The 21,618-nt window shown below is 46.8% G+C and overlaps 4 protein-coding genes across 8 annotated transcripts; 1 reads left to right on the top strand and 3 right to left on the bottom strand.

Annotated features, from left to right (window-relative positions):
* Nucleotides 1-2,756: 2,756 nt before the first annotated feature.
* On the bottom strand, nt 2,757-3,678 carry LOC100832994 (DNA-directed RNA polymerase III subunit rpc6). The gene has a single exon (XM_003576928.3). The coding sequence runs from the start codon at nt 3,554-3,556 to the stop codon at nt 2,825-2,827; it is 732 nt and encodes a 243-aa protein (XP_003576976.2). The 5' UTR covers nt 3,557-3,678; the 3' UTR covers nt 2,757-2,824.
* Nucleotides 3,679-6,830: 3,152 nt separating this feature from the next.
* LOC104584758 (putative disease resistance RPP13-like protein 3) lies at nt 6,831-12,218 on the bottom strand. 4 transcript variants are annotated; one of them, XR_002960000.1, is made up of 4 exons: nt 11,491-12,218; nt 9,990-11,307; nt 7,286-9,403; nt 6,831-7,200 (listed from the first exon to the last, which is right to left on the bottom strand). XR_002960000.1 is itself a non-coding variant. In XM_010240333.3 (4 exons), exons 3-4 carry the CDS (start codon nt 10,784-10,786, stop codon nt 7,489-7,491), a joined length of 2,712 nt encoding a protein of 903 aa, XP_010238635.1. In that variant the 5' UTR covers nt 10,787-11,307; nt 11,491-11,580; nt 11,818-12,218; the 3' UTR covers nt 6,831-7,488. The 4 variants fall into 4 exon arrangements, 3 of the variants coding, with proteins under 3 accessions (XP_010238635.1, XP_010238636.1, XP_024310264.1); XM_010240333.3 differs by having other exon boundaries at nt 6,831-9,403; nt 11,491-11,580; nt 11,818-12,218; XM_010240334.3 differs by having other exon boundaries at nt 6,831-9,403; nt 11,491-11,580; nt 11,889-12,218.
* A 600-nt stretch (nt 12,219-12,818) lies between these two features.
* LOC100832686 (short-chain dehydrogenase/reductase 2b) lies at nt 12,819-15,071 on the top strand. 2 transcript variants are annotated; one of them, XM_010240331.3, is made up of 5 exons: nt 12,819-13,130; nt 13,241-13,481; nt 13,617-13,685; nt 14,169-14,366; nt 14,465-15,071. In XM_010240331.3, exons 1-5 carry the CDS (start codon nt 13,081-13,083, stop codon nt 14,864-14,866), a joined length of 960 nt encoding a protein of 319 aa, XP_010238633.1. In that variant the 5' UTR covers nt 12,819-13,080; the 3' UTR covers nt 14,867-15,071. The 2 variants fall into 2 exon arrangements, with proteins under 2 accessions (XP_010238633.1, XP_010238632.1); XM_010240330.3 differs by having other exon boundaries at nt 13,238-13,481.
* Nucleotides 15,072-15,610: 539 nt separating this feature from the next.
* Nucleotides 15,611-18,647, bottom strand: LOC100840067 (amino acid permease 6). Its single transcript, XM_003578755.4, has 4 exons — nt 18,406-18,647; nt 17,752-17,985; nt 17,532-17,625; nt 15,611-16,841 (listed from the first exon to the last, which is right to left on the bottom strand). Exons 1-4 carry the CDS (start codon nt 18,467-18,469, stop codon nt 15,818-15,820), a joined length of 1,416 nt encoding a protein of 471 aa, XP_003578803.1. The 5' UTR covers nt 18,470-18,647; the 3' UTR covers nt 15,611-15,817.
* Between the last annotated feature and the right edge of the window lie 2,971 nt (nt 18,648-21,618).

Here is a 21,618-nt window from a genome sequence, read left to right as displayed (position 1 = left end):
TTTTCAGAAAATTCCAGGTTTTATTTTTATTAGATAAAGAAAAATTCTAGGCTGAGTTGAGCGCACGGGGCGTATCGTTCGTGTATAAATGAGCCGACTCGTGAGCCCACCGCCTCAAGCCATGCATGACGGTTATAGCTAGCCACCTGGGCCGGGCCGGTCAAAAAGCCCACAGGTCGGCTCGGGCTAAACGGGTCGTGACAGGGCCTCGTCCTCAGGCCCGCGGACCGGCACGACACGGCCCGTTTAGCGAATTTCCTTTCCTTTTTTATATTTTTCAACTCACACCATTTTGATGACGGTGGGTTGGGAGCCGAGAGGAAATTGTTCTGTAAAGAACATACCAATCGTCCATCATAAGTACCCACCATACACCCAAAAAATAATTGAGAATACAAAATACAAATAAACTTTCCTGGTCAAATCCCACAACAAATCCTCTCTTCTTAACTTTTATTTATATTTCCTAGTGTTGCCAAACATGCTGATTCAAGACTTACCATGGACAATTTTAAGTGATCCGATCGTTTTTCGCATAATGCTAGTTAGTGCTAGTCACTAACCATGGGTTGATCAATCTGGAGCCCTTAGTGATAATCAGCACGGTAAGTTTCACGTCAATTTAAATTTACGTATGGATTTGATTTGGGGTGTGAAGTTGAAGCAATTGGGTTAGGGCTCGTATTTTGTTGGTCCGACTACGGCACAATCAACTGGCGATCATCCTGGTTTGTGCTTTTGATGTCAACGACGGGAGCTGTCCGACCGACTTTGAGATCCGTACATCTGCCTTTGTGTTCCGGACAACTCCATTCACTCATCAGTCCATGGAGGGGGGAAAAGAGTCCTGGAGTACCACACATGTGAACATCACTCATCAGAAAATGCCAAGTCCGCTCCCCTTGATCGATCTATACCTATATAAAAAGTACGGACCATTCTCTTCATCGTCTTCTGTCAAACTTACCATAAAATTTGTGGGCTCCCGTGATTGCACCGAATCTATCTATATCTATATATACCAATGTAAAAAATACGGACTGTTCCAACTTCTTTTCCCCATTTTTTTCGTCAAGCCCCCGAGACCCACCTCGTCCACCCGCACGCAAACCACTCCTTCGTCCGCTCCAGACGCCAAGAAGGGGAACATGTTCGTTCTCTCAGCCCTCGTCCCGGCGTGTTGATCTGGGCCAACGGGAGCCGCTACGACAACGCGTGCTAAGGCGGTTCAGCTGTGATTATGGAGGATGATTGAGGAGAGGGAAAGGAAGGGAAGGGCCATGAGATACGGTTCAGAGCACCTGAATGGGTTGCGGGTCATGGAGGCGTCGTCGAGGGCGGAGATTGGGCGGCCGGCGCACATGTGTGCTGCTTTTGGCACTAGGAGGAAAACGGGCACGAGCGCTCGTGCAGGCATGGCCTGGGCGCTAGGACCGTACCTATGAATTCAAGGCCCCTGTGCAAAATCCAACAAGGGCCCTAAAATTTGGGAGATGCTAATAAGCAAAATATTGTTTTGGCCAATGCTACTTTTTAGTCTCGCTGTTGTCACTTGGGAGACGAAGCCATCCGTGGTGTTCAGGAATCGATCAATTATGTATCTGTTATTCTGTTTTGGGCTTACTCCTTTTTCCCTTTGTGCCACTTGGGCTTTTTACTAATCCATCATTAAGTATGTCCTTAGTGCTAATTAAGAAAGATTTGGGGGGCCTAATTTTTATGGGGCCCTGAGCGGTCGGCCACCCTGCCCCTGCTACTATACGGCCCTGCTGGGTGCTCTCGAGGAAGCTGGTCCAAGAGGAAAAAAAAAGAAAAAGAGAAAAAAAAGAGAAGACCCAAAAGTGGCTTTTCTGAGCCGTGGCAACGCACGGGCATTCTGGTAGTACTAGAAAATGACTAATGTTGATGAGAGATTTACCCTCGGAAGCACAGATACGGCCCTTAATGGGCGTATCGGGGGTCGGATACGCCCGGATACTCCAAAATACATATCTCGTACGTATCCATCATTTTCCGAATTAAAAAAAGAAAATAAAATAAATACCGGATACTCTATGGACACTGCCGGACACCGGGCAGGACACGGGAGTGCCATGATTAGCCGCATCTAGGGTATTCTATCCCCAATCGACCACTTCCCCACCCTCTCCCGTCCTGAGCCCGCCAGTGCCGCACGCCGCCACTGCCGTTGCTGCGCCTCCTCCGTGGGTTCATCGCCGGCACCGGCCGCCGTCGCCGCCGTCCCCCACCCTGCTGCTCCATCGCGAGTCTCTATCACAGGTAAGCTATTCTCCTTCCTGGTTTACCCTTCTGTGTCTCCTCTATTCTCTAATTCTCTGAATCTTGGCTTCCCCTACTCTGTTCCTTCTTCTTTGTCTCCTCTTTTCTCTAATTTTCTAAACCAGAGTTAGAGGCTTTGATAGATGATGTTCAAGCATTTGATATTAAACCGTTGGCAATTTAGGTGGAGATGATGCTAAAAGGGGTGCACTGCTGCGACTATCAAGATTTTCTACCAACAACCATGTCTCGGTATTCCTACAATCCTACGGTAGTTCTCAACTCCTCGTCCTCGTACAAAAATCACTAATTTATGTATATTATTTCCTCAGTTCTTTAATTCTTATCGTTGTTTTAGTTCAAATTTGTACTAAAACAACGGGAAGAATTCATCGTATGAGTGTTTTTTGGAAACTACTGTAGACGCAGGTATCCGTATCCGTGCAACCTAGGATTTACCTACAGAGGCCCAACTGTCAAGCAATCTGAATTAGCTGAATTCCGGCAGAAGTCACAGGCGAGCTAGAGAGCGTGGCACGCACTGCTAGAAATCCATCTCGAGCCACTTGTTGAAGTAGACGCAGGTGGCCGGCGAGACGAGGCCCCCATCGGGCGAGCACTGGCCGATCACGGGGCAGACCCCGCACGGGAACTCCTCCATGGCGCCGGCCCACGCCGGGGCGCCCGCCCTCCGGGCTCCGGTAGCACACCTCCCCTGCCCCAATCCCCCGAACTCCCCTTCTTCTTCCCCGGTGTTGTTCCGGCACTCCTCGAGGACCCCGCCGAGCGCCATGGCCCGCAGCACCTCCGCGACATGGCCGACGGACAGCACGCCAGCAGGGCCGCCGCCTCCCCTGCCGACGAGGCCCGCGTGGACCATGGACGGGGTGGCGGCGGGGCCGGGGAGCCGGTCGATCTGGTCGAGGCACGCGCGGCGCGCGAGGGCGACGGCGGGGGCGTCCACCTTGCCGTCGCCGTGGTGCCATCTGCCGCCGCCCGTGATCTCCGCGGAGGGCTCGACGCGGGCGTCCATGAAGACCACTGGTGCCTGCCGGTTCCGGAATCGGGGTGATCTCACGGCGGGCACCTTCTTGAGGACCCCCAGCACGACGAGGGCGTTGGTGAGCCTCGTGACCGTGGCGGGCGTGAGGTCCAGCGCGGCCTGGAGGTCCCCGGACGACATGCCGTGGCTGCCCGCCGCGAAGACGTGGATGCACACCTGCTGCTGCGGGCCTCTGAGGTTTCCGAGGATCGGGTCCGAGGTCGGGAGCGCCATGGCAGTGGGTGGCGGCGCGGATGATGGAGAATTGGAGATGGTTCCCAGTTCCCACGGGCGCTTCCGCGGCGGGATGGCCGATCGATCAGAGTGAAATGACCCACAGTCTTTGAAGTTGTTGGCGTGGCCCGCACGAAGCTGGAAGCCCACCAGGTCCATGACCAAATCGCGGAACAAAAATGCCTACCGTAGTTTGAGTAAAATACAACAAAAATACATGAACTCGGCAAAAATGCACATTTTAGTCCACAAATTCAAAAAACGCGCACTTAAACTCATAAACTGGGACTGTTGTGTCACTTTAGTCAAAAACGGTTCAGCGAGGTTTAAACATGCCACGTGGCCGCCATGTCGGCTTCGGCGACCCTTTCACCGTCATTCTCTCGTCAAAATTGAGCGTTGTGGACTTGATAGCAATCTTAGGCGAAACGGCGATAATTTCTTAGATGTATTACCCTATCCCCAAGGGTTGGGGCCCCTTTTGACGGGCCAGTGGAATCTTTATGCTCAAAACCCTGATTCGAGTAACCATTTATTTGGTACCACTCAAGGAGCGGGAACTGCCATTTTAACTCTTCTTGGTGGATTCCATCCACAAACACAAAGTTTGTGGCTGACCGATATTGCGCACCATCATTTAGCTATTGCATTTATTTTTCTCATTGCCGGTCACATGTATCGAACTAACTTCGGAATTGGACACAGTATCAAAGATCTTTTAGAAGCGCATACTCCTCCGGGGGGTCAATTAGGGCGGGGGCATAAGGGCCTTTACGACACAATCAATAATTCGATTCATTTTCAATTAGGTCTTGCTCTAGCTTCTTTAGGGGTTATTACTTCCTTAGTAGCTCAACATATCTTTTAGTATGGAACGTTGTCTTTTCTAAGTAAAAACCCCTAGTATATGAAAGAATGAAAAGGTGCTTTCGTTCTTGTGGAATAAGTAAGGGTGAAACCGGATCGGATTCGGACGGATAATCCTCGTGCCATATCCTATTCCATATTTTTTATCGGATTCGGAAACGGTGCGGATATGGATTCGGACACGAAAACGGAAACGGTACGGTAGCGGAACGATGCCGGATCAGAAACGGATAATGATGAACGGATAGTGCGTGCATAGCAGTAATAACAAAAAAGTTCATAGCCATCATTTATATTGGGCCTAGACCCCAAACCGCGGCTAATATCACGAGAAAACACAGCAGAAGTAGGTTGGGATATATGTTGATAAGGACTTTCTTGGGATGGGCAGCCTGGACTAGTGGGTTGCATATAACATGTTGGTAAAAAGGATAATATCCGACTTATTAGGGTCGGATTATCCGATTGTAATTTCGGATAATTTGGTATCCGCCGGATAATGCTCGTACCATATCCTATACCATATCCGGTCGGATAATAATTTCTCTTCCCATATCCTTAAAATTCGGATTCGGAAACGGATTCGGACGGTAATTATCCTAACCATTTTCACCCATAGGAATAAGAAGCCCTCGTACCTTAATAAAAGGAAAATCGTAATTTTTCGTTAGGTATTTGACCAAATAGGATCCAGTTCTTATAGAACCTATCACTAAAATACCCGATAGGGCTAAGCGGAACGAAAAGGGTTTTCCATGAGATGGTAAATGAAAACGATTAGCCCTACACGAGATTTGGGAATAAGTGATTGTCTGATAATGAGCAAGGAATATATGTCTTTCTGCTAAAGAGGATCTATTAAACTCATAATTCATTAGATCCTTGTTATCAATGCCAACTAGGTATCATAAGTAAATGGATCCCGGTTGTTCAATCCTTTGATAACCAAGGTCATTCTTTGCTAAAGAGAAATGATCACTATGAGTCAGCCTCAATAGAATTGGATCCATTCCAAATAGAGAGAATTAGGATTCTTGATCCCTCTCAATCTCTCTTTCAATTCGAGGATCCAAAGAGGTGTTTTCATAGTCATCTCCAAATATTTGCCATCTCCGAATATTTTCGATTTCATTTTTCTATGATATGTCTTTCTATATGAAAATTGGTTATTTACGATGTAGGATGATCCCTGTTAAGCATCCATGGCTGAATGGTTAAAGCGCCCAACTCATAATTGGTAAATTTGTGGGTTCAATTCCTGTTGGATGCACGCGAACGGGAACATTCCATAAGTCTATTGGAACTGGCTCTCTATCCATGGAATTTCATCCACCATCCATACATAACGAATTGGTATGGTATATTCATACCATAACATAAGAACAATAAGAACTCGAATTCTTATCGATACTGGAACTCAGAGCATAGGAGGGAAAGTCGATTTATGGATGGAATCAAATACGCAGTATTTACAGAAAAAAGTCTTCGTTTATTGGGAAAGAATCAATATACTTTTAATTTTGAATCAGGATTCACTAAGACAGAAATAAAGCATTGGGTCGAACTCTTCTTTGGTGTTAAGGTAGTAGCTGTGAATACCATCGACTACCCGGAAAGGGTAGAAGAATAGGACCTATTCTGGGACATACAATGCATTACAGACGTATGATCATTACCCTTCAACCGGGTTATTCCATTCCACTTCTAGATAGAGAAAAAAAAACTAAAGGAGAATACTTAATAATACGGCGAAACATTTATACAAAACACTACGGCGAGGTTCTTAAGGCCCCAGGATCCCTGTCTGGGCGCGGCCGCCTTGCCCCTCGGGGGCGGCTCGGGCATGGTGATTTTGCCAAAAAAAACCCTAAGAAAATCGGGTAGCAGTCCGTGGTCCTGGCCGAGGCCGGCGTGGCGGCCACATGGCGTGTTTAAGCCTCACCGAATTGTTTTTGGACTAAAGTGACACAGTAGTCCCAATTTAGGGATTTAAGCGTGCGTTTTCCGAGTTCGTGGACTAAAGTGTTCATTTTTGCCAAGTTCATGGACTAGTGGTGTATTTTACTCCTCAGGTTTGTAGCCGAGCGCCCGAGCGTTTAAAATCGAGTGCACCATCACCATCACCGTCTTCCCCTTAAAAAAACTAGGATACCGTCTGTATTCCGTTTCGTGTCAGGCGAAGAATGAATTCATAGTTAGATATTTTCTCATGTTCTTCCAAGTTATTCGGTATGTTTCTCATTTAAGGTTTAAGATGTTCTTCTCCCCTGCTTCCTCTCTTGCTCTCGTCGGCGGTTGGCGAGGGGAATGGGAGAAGGCGAGTGAGAGAGAGAGAGGGGGGGGGGGGGAAGAAGAGGAAACCGGCGGGGAAAGAAGAGAAGATTGGGAGAGAGAGAGAACCTCTTTATAAGTCAACTAGAATCGTTACATCCTTCCAGACAAGAGGTACAATGCTACAACAATCATACTGTAGTCTGGTAGCCAAAAAACACAACACGATCCTGCAATATGACCCGAGACTTAGCCGGCTGAATTTGAAGTGTCTGGCAGACAATAAAGCTAGCCGGCTGAATTAGAAGCGGCTCGAAGCTCTAGCATTACAAGGTTGAAGGCTTGAAGTCCAGCCTGGATGCATAAAAGAAAAGTACGATGCTACACCACTGGTAGCTCGGCTGTGCACACTTACACAATCACTCCAAAAGGGCCTAGCCTGACCTCGTCTTTAATCAGGCTCACAAGTCACAACAGTTGCTGGGTTACTAGGTGTGGCCCGAATTCTTCAGATGTGCATTAGAAGAAATCATTGGTAGGTAAGAACAAATTAAGAAAGAGCTGAATCGGAGAGTAGGAACTCAGACGTACCAGCAGGCACCTGCTTCTCGTGCTGTCGCAAAAGAAAAAAGAGTACTCCAGCTTCTCCCTGAAAAAAGACATGCTTCCCGTCTTCAACTTGAATCATCGCTTTTCAGTTCCAGCCAAAGTGGTCGAAGACCAACTTAGCGGCAGGATGATGCGCCGCAAAAGCATTAGTCAGTGCAGACTTTGCAGCTTCTGCGTCGCGCCTGTCATTGCTGTAGTCCATTTTTCTCGAAATTGACTTGTCTGAGGCCAGCTGGCAAGTGTTCGATGCCAACTGGTAGGCGCATGCCACCGTCTTGCTCCCATATAGAGGTGGCCAAGGGAGGCAAACCATCCAAATTGAAACGAAGGTAGAGCGACTGGAGCCTTGGAAGGGCCCCGACCTCGAAGGACATAAACAGCTTAGGACACTGGAACACCAGGTACTCGAGAGCTTGGAATTTGGCAACACTGCCAGAAATGACGACCCTTTCTTGTGGGTAATCTCTGATGCAGAGCTTGAGTAAGACAAGGGAGGGCAATCGTGCAAGAATATCGACACCGGCATCATCATTGCACACCAGCTCCGTGATCATTAGTACCAATGCTTTGAGGTCACGGAGTTCAGCAATCCACTTTGGGATCCTGGAGAACCACAAGCCATCCAGAGAGAGCACCCGAAGATGGCGAGGTGAAGGAGACAGTGTGATCCAGCCATGCAATGGCAGCCATGAAGGGTACTTCATTTCCAGAACAAGGGACTTGAAGCTGTTGGAAGATTGCGACAGTCTCCCAAGGGAAGAGCCCAGGGCTTCCAAACGTCTCGCCAGTGTTGCGTTATCTGGCGAGCCTATCTTCCAATCGAAAATGATGCGAAGTTTTGTCAAGTTGGTCAGCTCGCCGAGGAATTCAATGTTGCCTACCGAGTTTCTAATCAAATCAAACCAGCCAAGGGTACGCAGGCATTTCAACTGGCCAATCCCGTCAGGTAGCAGTGTGTCTTTTCCAACAGTGAGATGCGACAACTGGGGTAATCTAACAATATCTGATGGAATGTTGACTATCCATGCACCTTCTACGTCAATTGTCTCCAATTGCTGTAGCTTCCCGATTTGAGTAGGCAGCTTCACCTTGAAGAACAACTTACATTTCACTTTTAAATATCTTAACATAACCAATCCACACAAACCAGTGAGGTCCAGCCCTTGGCTTTCTGAACATACCAAGTGTAGAACTCGGGTATACCTCAACTTCAGAAAAGAAGGGGAGAAAATGCTACCGAATACTGCGACCGTTCGTACTTGTGATAGTGACTCAATGGTTGTTGCCGGTATCATGACATGTTCTTCACCATCATAGTAAAGGGACACTCGGCGTATCTTTTTGTGCCCTCCTGTCACAAGTTGTGGATCATCTATTACAGCTATAAAATTTTCTTCTGCACTCTTAGATCTGATAAGATCGAGCATTATATCATGCACTCTGCACGACAACACCTCATCATTGTAGTTCTTAATCACAGGCTGGATCATGCTCCTGTTGATGAGTTCGTTGAAGTAGCTTCCTGCAACATCCTCTGCATCTAGCCCATGAACTGTACTCACGAAACCTTCAGCTATCCATTGCCTCGACAAATCATTCTTCATTATCTCATGGTCCTCTGGATAAATACCAAGATAAAGCAGACATGTCTTTAGATGGCGAGGAAGATTTCTGTAGCTAAGGTCCAATATTTGCTTCATTTCATCTAGAGTAGGATTTCCTTCAAACATGGACCCCAAAGAATTCCTTACATATTCCCACATTGGCTTCGATTGACCAGCTAGAAGGCTTGATATACTGATAATGGCAAGTGGCAAGCCACCACATCTTTTCAGAATGTCAGCCGAAACCTCTTCGAATTCAACAGGACAATTTTCTCCTGGTCCAAATATTCTACTAAAGAATAGTCTTCTTGAATCTTCTTCATCAAGAGATTTGATCTTATAAATGTACTCTTTTCTATTAGAGCAGCACGCAAGAGCAACAGAGTGAATCCTTGTAGTTGTCAGCACTCTACTGCCACCAATGTTTTGGGGAAAAGCACATCTAATTATGTTCCATGCCGAGGAATCCCATAAATCATCAATTATGATAAAGTACCTGCGAATAAAATCACAGAGATAATAAACAAAGGTATGTTAAATTGGAAAACAACATTGGGAACGTCAGCTGCAAGGTTGACTGCTTTTTTTGTTAAGACACAGACTTTGTCAGTATTTAGATGGTATCCAACAAGGCAACAATCCAAATTACCTTTCCGTCTCAGAAAGCAAAAACAAAAGCAAAGAACAATCAGGTTCGACACAGAGCTGAAATCTTTCCCATCCTCGGAGGGATAAAGGAGATTGTCGTGGATTGTTACAAGTATCACATTTTTTCATTCAGTTGTATTGTCAACTTGTCCGCTCACTTTTGAGGCACACAAGCTCGAGGGAGTAGAAAATCAGAAAGTGAATTTGGCTACTAGTTGGTACTTGCTGCCACACCTCATGTTTGAAAGCATTTTCCCGAAACAAAAATCTGATTATTATTATTTTTCAAGGATGCGAGTCATTATAGATGAACCCGAAACAAATATGAATAGGAATTGTAATCCGATCAATTAAACTTATTCAATTCTTAAAAGCCAAGCAGGCTATTAGTCGCACTTAGTAATAACAACTTTAAACCAAACAAGAACCGTTACCTCTTATTCATTAGATGTGTCCTGATACTGTCGATCAAATCGTTCAACTTGCCAGTTTGAGAAGATTGCTGTCCCCCAAGTTTCGATAATAAATTACTGAGAAGGCTAGACATGTCGGGGTTTTGAGATACCGACACGAATGCTTGACAATCAAATTTCCCTTGAAGCTTGCGGTACACTTCATTTGCGAGTGTGGTTTTGCCAAGACCTCCAAATCCAACAACAGAAGCAACCCTCAACTCTTTCTCTTCGCCTGTCAACAGCTTGACAAGCTCGTCTCTTGGAGCATGGATACCGACAAGACCAGCCGCATCCGCATACATGGCAACCACTCTAGGGTCAACGGGGACAATAGTGGAAGATGGAGTGTACTCATCAATCTTGTACCTCATGCGGCGTTCATGCACTCCATTTACACGAGTCTCGATCTCCTGGATCTTGTTTGCAATCTGATAGCGCACCTTGAGCTTCTTTAGGCGTTCCCCTGTCTTCTTGAGAAACCCAGTGCCTGTACCTTTTTCAGCGAGATCACGCATGAAGTCGTCGATGCAGTCTTCGATGTCGTACGTCATCTCCCTGACTTGGTCCCTCCACTCCTTGGCCTGAACATCAAGCTCGTCCATTCCCGCGAGCTTCACAAGAAGAGCATTCATGCTGTTGAGCTCTCCCTGAAGAGACGCCACCTTGTTGCGAACGCCTTTGATCTTACGATATTCCTCCCCCATCAATGTGGCAAGCTTTGCAAGGAGGGAGTTCATCACACCAGTGGAAGCGCTTGCCATGGTTGATACCACCATCTCTCCACTCTTCAGCGTGCTTGGTGTTTCTCTCTTGGCTTTCTCCTTTTGCTCCAAGAATGGGTGTGATGCTTGAAGGTGCTTGTCTATGTGGTAAGCTAATCAACCTGATTCCTTACTTCCATATCTGGACCATCTAAATATCTAATTCTGCTAATAATCAATTCCCTAACATGCATAGTTGACTGGGAACATGGATAGTTTTCTATTCATATGCTTGAAGGTGCTGGTAACATGGATAGTTGACTGACTAACGATCAATTCCCTAACATGCATGCCAGCCATTTTATGCTGTTGGGATCAAGGACAGTTGGCTCGCTACACTAGTTAATTTATTTTCCTTCAGATCGACGCCATCTTATCATTTTGATTTTCTATTCACGCCAATAAACTTTTGCGATGTTGTCAGAGTAGCATCTATACTTCATATAATCTACTCCTTATTGATATGCAGCTTTAATCAATGCTCAAATGAGTTGAAACTTCCTCGGCTAGCTTTGATCATTCTCACATTTATAGACCTATTAACCAAAACAAAGGAGGTAAGTTGGAAGCCCAAGTTTCTTTGAAGAAAAAGATATGCTAAAGCCTGAAAGCAAGGTAGGAGTATCATTTTGCATATGTCAGACAGTAAATATCGATTCAATGTTTGTGAATATCAGTGCACTGACTTGTGAGAACATGGACTAGGAAAGGAAATGTACCTAGATCAATCTGCAGCTAGCAGTCCAGCCGGGCAACAGAAGGATAATCTTGAGTTCTTGACCATAAAGATGGAATTCTGGCCATCCAAACTGAAAATGCTGAACAAGTTATTGCGTCTGCCCAGAAAAATGGCACAAAACAAAGAGCACAACAAGCTGCCATTCATTCATCAATTCATGGGGTAAAAAGAGTTCTCAAGTACTCCACACATGTAAATATCACATAATCGAGATATTGTAGTATTATTGAACAAGTCAACGCCAACTCCGCTCCCTTTGATCCATACTAAGTGGAAAATGACTAACGTCGTTGAGAGATTTACGTACAGAGGCCAACTGCAGTGTTATAAGCAATCTGAAGCTGAATTCCAGGACAAGTCGCAGGCGAGAGAGCGTACGCATTGCTAGAAATCCGTCTTGACCAAGGCCTGCCGGTTCAGGGTGCGGGGGCGCCGGGCGCCGGGGACCTTCTTGAGGACCCCCAGCGCGACGAGGGCGTTGGTGAGCCTGGTGACCGTGGCGGGCGTGAGGTCCAGCGCGGCCTGGAGGTCCCGGTACGACATGCCGTTGCTGCCCGCCACGAAGAAGTGCCTGCACACCTGCTGCTGCGGCCCCGGGTTTCTGAGGATGGGGTCCGAGATCGAGATGGACGGGAGCGCCATGGCAGCAGAGGGCGGCGGCGGCGCGGATGGAGTGCGCGGTGTTGGATGGCTTTTGGGGAACCACCGCAAGCGGTGAGAAAAGAAGGTGGAATTTCTTTTCTTTTTTGAGCGAAAAAAGGTGGAATTTCTTTTCTTTTTCTACCGCAAGCGGTTTCTAGTTTTCTACTCCGAAGGCTCGGCCGGCAGGAAGCTGGAAGCCCACCAGGCCCATGACCAGATCGCGGAACAAAAATGCGCTCAGGTTTTTCCCTAAAGAAAACTAGGATGACCAAATTTCTACTCCAAAATATACCATCACCATTTGTTTTGTGTCAAAACCTACAAGGTAAATGAAGGATCATCATCAAAACCAAAAACAAGCTTTGAAATTAAATATAGTCAGCTTTGAAATTAAATATAGCCAGCTTTGAAATAAAATACTTCATTGCCTACAAAAGCAACAAGTTCTATGTCGTACGTACGGGGCGAAATTTGCTCGAGGAAAAGGATACCGAACGCCGAACGTTGTGAGCTAGCTAGCCCGAATTTGAGCGCCGGCGCGCGCGAGAAGGTAAAAACTTGGCGATCGAGGACCGACCGGCGGCCATTCAGCGGTGGCGCGTCGTACGTACGCGCGCCTGGACTGACTGACTTTCCTGCGTGGCCGCATGATGCACAAGTGGCTCTGGCTTCTCGCGCACGTGGAGCCACGGAGAACCATGTTTGCCTTAGCACTGCCAGAACCTGGTGTCATCAAACGCTCTAGAAGCCGATTATTCTCCAGTCTCCCCCTCCGATTTCGTCAAAAAAATCCTGCCCCTTGGGCTCCCGCATCTCGAGATCGATCGTCTGGTTCCCTTCCTTACTGATTAACCAGCGCGCCCGGCTCCTATCAGCTGGCACTTGGACCCGGAGCTGATCACCAGAGCTCGCACTCACGGACGCTCCCATGGAAGGAGAAGCAGGAGGATCCACCGTCGCCGGTTCCCCAAACACAAGGTGCACTCTGCGTTGCGATCCTGCTACAGCTAGATGTTGTAACATACGCATGTTGCCGCCTGAAATCAGCTTAATAGATATCACTGTCGTTTGCTGCATGTATACAGCAGGGTTGCTGTGGTGACCGGCGGGAACAAGGGGATCGGGCTGGAGGTGTGCAGGCAGCTGGCGGACCACGGCATCACCGTCGTCCTCACGGCCAGGGACCAGGCCAGGGGCACGGCGGCCGTCGAATCGCTAGGCCGGCTCCCCGGGGACGTCATCTTCCACCAGCTGGACGTCACGGATGACCAGAGCGCCCAGCGGCTCGCCGGTTTCTTGAACACTCGTTTCGGGAAGCTTGACATCCTGGCACGTCTCGTCCATATATCGATTTCATTTCATGCCTGCTGTTCCAGACTCTCTCCTTTTAGTGTTCCGGACCACAAAACTCCAAACGTACTCCCGGTGATTGATGAGATTGACCAACATGTGATTCATGTACAGGTGAATAACGCGGCCATTGGCGGGGTTGAGTCCCTAACTCCTGATGGCTCAGCGCCCGGCGACGACAAGGTAACCTGGTAGCCTCGGTATTTTTAAGAAAATGACTTAAATCTCAGTTGACATGTCACATCCATCGGATTAATATTCAATTGTTATATCCATCTTTTCCTCCGTCATTTGTTGCGAATCTTGAAGCACAGCCTATATTTAACGGCTGAGCAATTGACTTATCTCTAACTAAAAACTTAGATATAGCAAACCCGTTCTTTTATTCAATGTTTATTAGGAATTTATAACTTTACGGGTTTAAAATTCTGGTTCAAAATTTTGACCCAGTGTTCCAGTTAAGGGTTGGCTGACCTGCTTCACAAAAAAAAAATCTGTAACCTTAGATTACGTTTCTCAAAAAAAAAGGTAAGGAGATTAAAGAGGGCGATCAATTGACTTTGACTGACCACTGCTATGCTTTACGAATCGAGTCCGTACTAGTGACAAAACTGATCAAGAATTTCATTTCATTTGTTGCTGCGCGTGCGCGCGCGTGCGCAACAGTTCAAAGGAATGGATGCGCGGCAAAGACTGGAGTGGATGAGAAACAACTGCCGGGAGACTTACGAAGATGCAAAGCAGGGCCTCGAAACCAACTACTACGGCACGAAGCGGGTCACCGAAGCTCTCCTTCCCCTGCTCCTCAAATGCTCCTCCCCCGGAAGAATCGTCAACGTCTCCTCCAACTTCGGTTTGCTAAGAGTAATATAGTTAAAAATCCACAAAATCCGTATATCGCAAACTAAACCATAATAAAAACGACGTTAATTTCCGTTTCCTTTCCCTGTATGTGGCTGCAGCTTTTCGGCAGCGAGGAGCTGAGGCGGGAGCTGGACGACATCGAGAACCTGACGGAGGCGAGGCTGGACGAGCTGCTGGCGGCGTTCATGGAGGACATGGAGGCCGGCGGCTTCGCGAAGGCGGAGGCGCGAGGGTGGCCGGCGGGAGGGTTCACGGCGTACAAGGTCGGCAAGGCCGCCGTGAACGCCTACTCGAGGATCCTGGCGAAGAGGCATGAGTCCGCGTCGTCGCTGCTCGTCAATTGCGCGCATCCGGGCTATGTTAAGACTGACATGACCACCAACTCGGGGATCCTGACGCCTGAGGAAGGCGCGCGTAATGTCGTGGAAGTCGTGATGTTGCCCGATGGAGCGCTCACCGGAGCTTACTTCGCTGAGGGCGCGCAGGCTCCGTTCGTGTGATGGCATTAGCATGATGTCCGTTTCTTGCTACGGAACGACAAATAATATCGGGATGTCCGTACCTTGATATGGAACAATAAAAATAATAACGAGGCATTTGCTTTTACTGAAGAGATTCGCGGCCCTTAAACCATACATATTGTATTGTTGAAAGCAAGGTGCAATTTGTCGCTAATTTTTTTGAATAATATTTGTCACTAATTTAGTTCCTCGAAATAATACGTGCAATGAGAAAGTAACTGTTCAGATCACTTTTTCCAGCAATTTGCAACTCAGGTTAAAGAAATAGCAGAGTAGGAGTACTAATCCAATTAATTATGACTTGTAAGCAAATGAATAGATATCATGAGCCGGTGTTAAGAGAGCAACACAGTAGATGAATTAACATGAAGATGCTACTATACAATCTATCAAACCAAATAGTCTTGGCAAAATGCACTAGCAGCAGCAAGTACTTCAGATTAATCTGCAAGAAAACCAGTATAACTGAGCAACGTTTGAACGAAACGTCTCTCGGCTTCAATCGATCGCCGAGCAAAGCGCGGTGCACATGTTTGGAAGCAGGAGATTCGGTAGGAGCCGTGGGCATATTTCTAGCTGAAGACTCGGAGAGGAGGTGCAGCCAAACGTTCAGTTGCTCAGTCGGAGCAAGAAACTCGTCATAAGGACAAAACAGGGGAAAACAGGGCAAATTGTACTCCGAACGAGACATCCTTGATCAGCGTCGCATAAAAACAACGAGACTTGGCAAATAATTATTCTTCCTTGCATTCATCGCTCCAGAAGCAGAGTTACAGCATATATATATACTCCTTCCGCAAAAGCTCAAATGACCAACAGCAAGAAAAACCGACCCACACTTGATGGATCAAGCGACCAAATGCCAAAAAGAAGCGGAGTTAATTATCCCAAAACACGCTCTGTTAATATGATACATCCATGATATATCCATCAGTCGACGGTCTTGAAGGGCGTGGCGGTCTTGAGGTTATGCACGATGTCCTGCACGGACCCAATGCTGGCCGCAATGGAGATCAACAAGCACACGAAGCTCATGGCCTGCAGCCACCACCACTTCCCTTCCCCTCTCCCAATCTTGAGCCTGGCCACATGCATCGCCACGGGGAAATACACGGACAACGGCCAGAACCCCAGCGCCCCAATCAGCCCCAACACGGCGTTGAAGAAGGGCAGCAGCATGGCAACCAGCGTGGTGAACATGATGATGACCGTCCTGAGCACGAGCTTCATGGGCGCCACGGGCACGGCGGGCAGCACGGGGAGGAACCGCACGTAGTAGACGGCGTTGATGAACTTGGCGTCCGGGTACTTGCCCGACACGTAGGACTCCACCCTGGCGAAGATCGGCTGCGCGAACACCTGGTACGCCCCGATGAGGTGCACGATGACGCAAACGTTGGCTACGTCGACGAGCCAGAAGGGCTCGTAGAAGGCGAAGCCCGTGAGGATGTTCCCCGGCGCGTCGTTCCCGAAGGCGGCGTAGCCCGTGCACCCGAGGAAGAGGTAGAAGACGGTGGTCATGGCGAGCCCGTAGAAGGACGCCTTCTTCATGGTCTTGTTCTCGGCGGGCGTGGACCTGAGCGTGTCCTGGATCTCGATGAGCACGTCGGCGAAGGTGTAGGAGAAGGCCATGTTGCCGAGCGCGAGGAGGATGTTGAAGGTCTTTGTCTCGGGGGATCCCGAGAAGCTGCCGGCGCCCGAGAGCGTGCCGTGGATGGCGCCGTGGTTCGGGGAGGAGAGCCATTTGGCGGCGCAGAGGCCCAAGCTGATGAAGGAGTAGCCGAAGGACGTGGCCACGGCGACGATGGAGAGCCAGGCGATGTTGTGGAGGCTCGGGAGCTGCGAGAGGAGGAGCTGGAACAGGCCGAAGATCACCATGAATGTGCTCCCCGACGTGCTGCACCCGGACGCCCCGTAGCCGCGCTCGTGGAAGCAGTTCACGCGCCTCACCGCGCTGCATACATTGTGGTGCACGTTAGTTTTTTTTTTCAGTTGGTGGTAACAAAACTTTTACACAAGTGTGTAGTACATGTCACGCGGGACACGTGCAGGGGGTGGGTGGGCGCGGGAATTAAGCAAAAGCTGGCGCGGGTCGTGTCGAGATCACGCGCATGGCGTGCGCCCGATAATGTCGATCGACACCGTGCACCGTACGTGCAATCCACGGCGAGACGTGCAACGGCCGGATTGTTTTCCGTGTTTCACTCCTGGTTCTACTTTCTAGCGGGGGCAAAGTTATGCCATTGCGTTTGAGGTCAGAACTCAGGGCCCCAAATTAAGCGAGCAATCATCTGTCTAGCTAATAAAGCTATTGTACGTCACGCACTAATTCTGCCGTATGGCTTTTGCCGACAAAGTTAAGCAGGGGAGTGAGCACGCACGCACCCATGGCACAAAAAGGAGTTCAATTACTGCAGTACTAAAACTCGCATCAGCAGCGCATCCCCCTTGTTAACACGATTCATGCACCCGGCCACTAGTCGGTTAATTAATTTAACTCGGGGAATATGCGCAGCCATCATTTCGTGAATCTCACCAACAGTATTGAATATGCATGAAGCAATTAATTAACTTAGGAAACGCATTAAGGAAAGGATTAAGAAACAAAAAGAAGCTTGATAGAACAATGGATCACACTACTTACATCATGCTTGTGCTTGCGGTGATGGTGTAGCCGACAAGCGTCCCCCACAGGTTCACGTACTGCGCGCACCCACACAGCAGCACATTCTTCCGCCCTTCATCAAGTTCAAATCCATACGAACATCCCAATCGATCAGCCATTTTGATTTAATTAACTAGATTCCGGGGAGGGCCAAGCTAATTAAGCTGGGGCGGCTGTAAGATTGGTGCGGTTTCGTTACCGAGGTAGCATCGGACGGCGTCGATGTACTCGCGGTTGACGGTGCCGGAGACGGGGTCCGGGTAGCGGTAGCAGTTGGCGAGGAGCGTGGAGGTGTAGTAGGTCACGCAGGAGAAGCCCAGCAGGGCCAGCGGGCCCACGGCCCAGCCCATCTGGGCCACCGTCCACGCCAGCGCCAGCACGCCGGAGCCCACCACCGCCGCCACGATGTGCGACGTCGCCGTCCACACCGTCCCTGCACCCAATCCATCCGTCCAGGCAAACAAAACAACAATCAATTACGGTCGATTAATTGCCATGCATGCTTAATCTTAATCTGATTGCAATTTGCATGCATGCATTATGCATGCATGGTTTAATTAGTTGGAACTGCATGCCACTTTCTAGCATCCGATCGAAAAGAGAGAGAGAGAGCCCGATTAGTTTCTCCTACCACTGATCTCTAGGTATCATGCTAGCCAGATGAACATCAAATCTTTCTTAAGCTTTTCCATTAATTCGAGCCGATCGATCGGTATATATATCGAGCTTGAAATAAGTGACAATTAATCCATCAAGAGCGTATATACATACACACTGCTATACGAAGAAAAAGTGACTGGATTTAATCGATCATGCAACAGTTGATAAGCAAAACCTAAGTATATATACGTACCTTGCCTCTCATGATCATCGCCTCCTTCAGCATCATAAGCTACTGATCTCCTCTCCATTTCCATCTCTCTTCCGTTTGCCTCTCTCTCTTGCTCTCTTATTCCGTTCCTGCGTAGAGCCTTGGGTAGGCCTTGTTGTCACTCTTCCTCTATGGGCGAGTGAGTGCGTGCCTCGGCAGGAACCAGTACACCACATATATATAGCCAACGCCAAATACAAGAACTGTTCCTGTGCTAGCTAGCTAGCTACTCGTCAGTTCTTTTCCTCATAAAAACTCTATATAGCGCAGTATATATTGAGTAATAGAAAAGGAGAGCCGGAAAAATTAAAGGCAGCAAATAATTAGAGATCCATTTGCGTGGTGCATGCCGGCCGTCTCCATCGATCAATCGGCTTTAATTCTCGACGTCGTAGACAGACTTTAATTATTGAGGTGGTGCATATACACACATACGAGATCGAGAGCGAGAGTCGTCGTCTCGTCAGCTGCTGGAATAGTATAGCACTGCAAATTCTAGCTGCTAAAAATTGCTTGATCCATCCATCGAATGGCTATATTTGTCGTATTCACAGTGTGCCATGTGTGCTAGGATATATGGAAACTGTGATCGATGAACATTCTTCTCTAGTCTTTCAAGATGAGGAAAGCCAGTGACCGACTTTTCGAGCTTCTGAAACGCTGGCCATTTGTAAGTTGTAACTGCAAAACGCTCTCCACGATCTTCACAGTTTTTTTTCCTTCCTTTTCTGCCAGTGTACTAGTACGCAAACTTGGCGCACGCCACAAGCGTGGTACATATCCGCCGGTCATTAATAAGGAGCAAAAATGTTGCAGCACATAATATGCAGACGACAAGATCAACCACCCAACCGCGGACCTAGCCAAGAAATTCAGGGTGGTCCAACAGTAATATTAATCATCAAAATTAATTTTCTTCTTCTATTTTATGAGTGTTGTTCATGTGATCATGAAAGGACCCAAAATCCAAGGGCCACCCCCTAGATCCGCCATTACCACCCCTACATCTACATGTATAAATATCGATTATCATAGATGTTGATTTAGTAGGTGGATAAGATCCCCGAGAAGGAAATATGTTAAACTTTCTATACAGAACCTATACCCGTGCATTGCAAACTTCAAATAGTATTGAACACCTGTATTGGTGTCTCTAGTTACACGCATAGACAATGCTCTTTTAAAAAAAATTGATTGATAAGTACATCAGATCAATTTTTACATGGATGTTTTTATTCACTATTTTTGATTCCATCATTAGTAAATTTTATTTTTATTTTCTGAAAAAAATAGGGAGTGTTTATTTCTCAGTCGCCTAAGAAATAGTTATTTCTCAGTCGACAATCGTAGCCATCCAATGAAGATTTGATTATCCATCGGACCTACACTAGTTTTACACAATTCTCAATGATTAAATCAAAATATTGTTACCATCGACTAAAAAATAGTTATTTCTCAGTCGCCTAAGAAATAGCAAAACCGAAAAAAATAGTATGGCATGCTCAGAGTTCGCTTATTTTTAAGACGCCCCACGAAAAATTCATGTACATTAGATAATCTCTTAGATAATTAAGCAACTAGCACTGATCATGGTTATGTTGCATTATATATGCATCTCCATGCATCATGGATTAAGGAATCTGATAAACAACAACTTAGCATTTAACATGCGCAGGGGAGATTCGTGCATATCACCAACTCTTGGGAAACCTAGATTAGAGAATCTGATTTGTTTCAATTTTATTTTAATTTATAAAAGAGAACGGAGGGAATTTTCTGAGTCTTGTCTGCCTAACTAGAAAAAGTAGGTATTAATTTATTTGATTTAGAGGATCCGTATGCTAATGATCCTACAAAGGAAAATAAGCTTGACAAGTTGACATGACCTCTTTGCGGAGTCCATTAAGCATGGCAATACTTAAAACAAAGGGGCACTAATCAATAAACAACATAGTTTTTCTCCTGGGGAGAAAATTATTGTTGCATCATTTAATTTTGGGATGATGTCCCAACTAATTAATGCACAGTAACTTATATGTGTTCTCTTTGACAAAATTATAGGGCTTCCGTATATATAGATTGGGGCAAGATGCCACGATTCTTGCTAGAATTACAGTTTATTACATCGTGTAGGTAGAGGTGCAATTTGGTGACCCTCAGGATATCCTTTGACCTTCCTTAGTTCAAACAAATGAACTAGTTTTTCAAAAAGTTGTGTCATTTTAAAACTTTAGTTCATTTGGTTGAACTAAGGAGTGTCAATGGGTACCCTGAGCGTCAGAAACTTGCAGCTCTACGTTTAGGGTACGAATGCTCTTTTTCCTAAGTTTTTTTTTCTTGGCATGTCATTTAAGCAACCGCCCCCAAAAAGAATCAATCCTAAGAGGAGTGCATAAATGACATGGAAACCATTCAAGCAGTTAATATCACCGTAGGCTTGCTTTTTAGCCTTATCAATATCTTATAAGTTGGTAGTGTATTGTACTTGTACCATATATAAGCCAGTAATTTATAAGATAATCTCAGCAAACTTGTGACTAATTAAGCGCACTAGCTTGCTGCGTGACTTTAGTCTTAAACTAGAAACTTGTGCCTTGTGGGTGAAGAATCTAAGGATAGCTAACTGACTTTTGTGGCAATTTTGTTTTCAAAATAACCCCTAAATTTACGCCAAACTGTCTAGAGCTTTTGGCTTATAATTAATCTAAAAGTTGATGAATAAATTATCTATGCATTAGTACATGTTAAACACTCGTTGTGGCGTTTAGGCCCTGCTTGGGTAGTTGGGTTGTTGTTATTTTCTTTAAGCATGTGCTGATATATAGTTAGTTGAACTGTCTCTAAAATTGAACTGCATAATAGCTTTCTATAGAAAATACAACATTCCAAGCATGAACTTACGGAGTTAATTCTTGGCTCAGATCTTCGGTATGTTACACAGCTTTCTCTCAAAATCAAGAACAGTTCAAACCGGCCCCAGCAAAGGCTACAAGGACAGCAGCCACAGCTAAGCCGACACAAGCTTGATTCGGTGCAGTCCTCGCTGGACACCTATACTGGGCACGAACACCCCTTTCCGAGAGCCCACCCACTGCCATATGTTGTTGAAATGTTGAGCAAATCCCTAATCCTTGTATTAGTGATCCACAAATCACTAGTTAACCACACACACACATCATCATCATTCATCATTGA

This window comes from Brachypodium distachyon, chromosome 4, assembly GCF_000005505.3.
Source record: "Brachypodium distachyon strain Bd21 chromosome 4, Brachypodium_distachyon_v3.0, whole genome shotgun sequence".
Lineage (NCBI taxonomy): Eukaryota > Viridiplantae > Streptophyta > Magnoliopsida > Poales > Poaceae > Brachypodium > Brachypodium distachyon.
The sequence above is the reverse complement of the archived record's forward strand: the minus strand, read 5'-3'. Positions and strand labels throughout refer to the sequence as shown.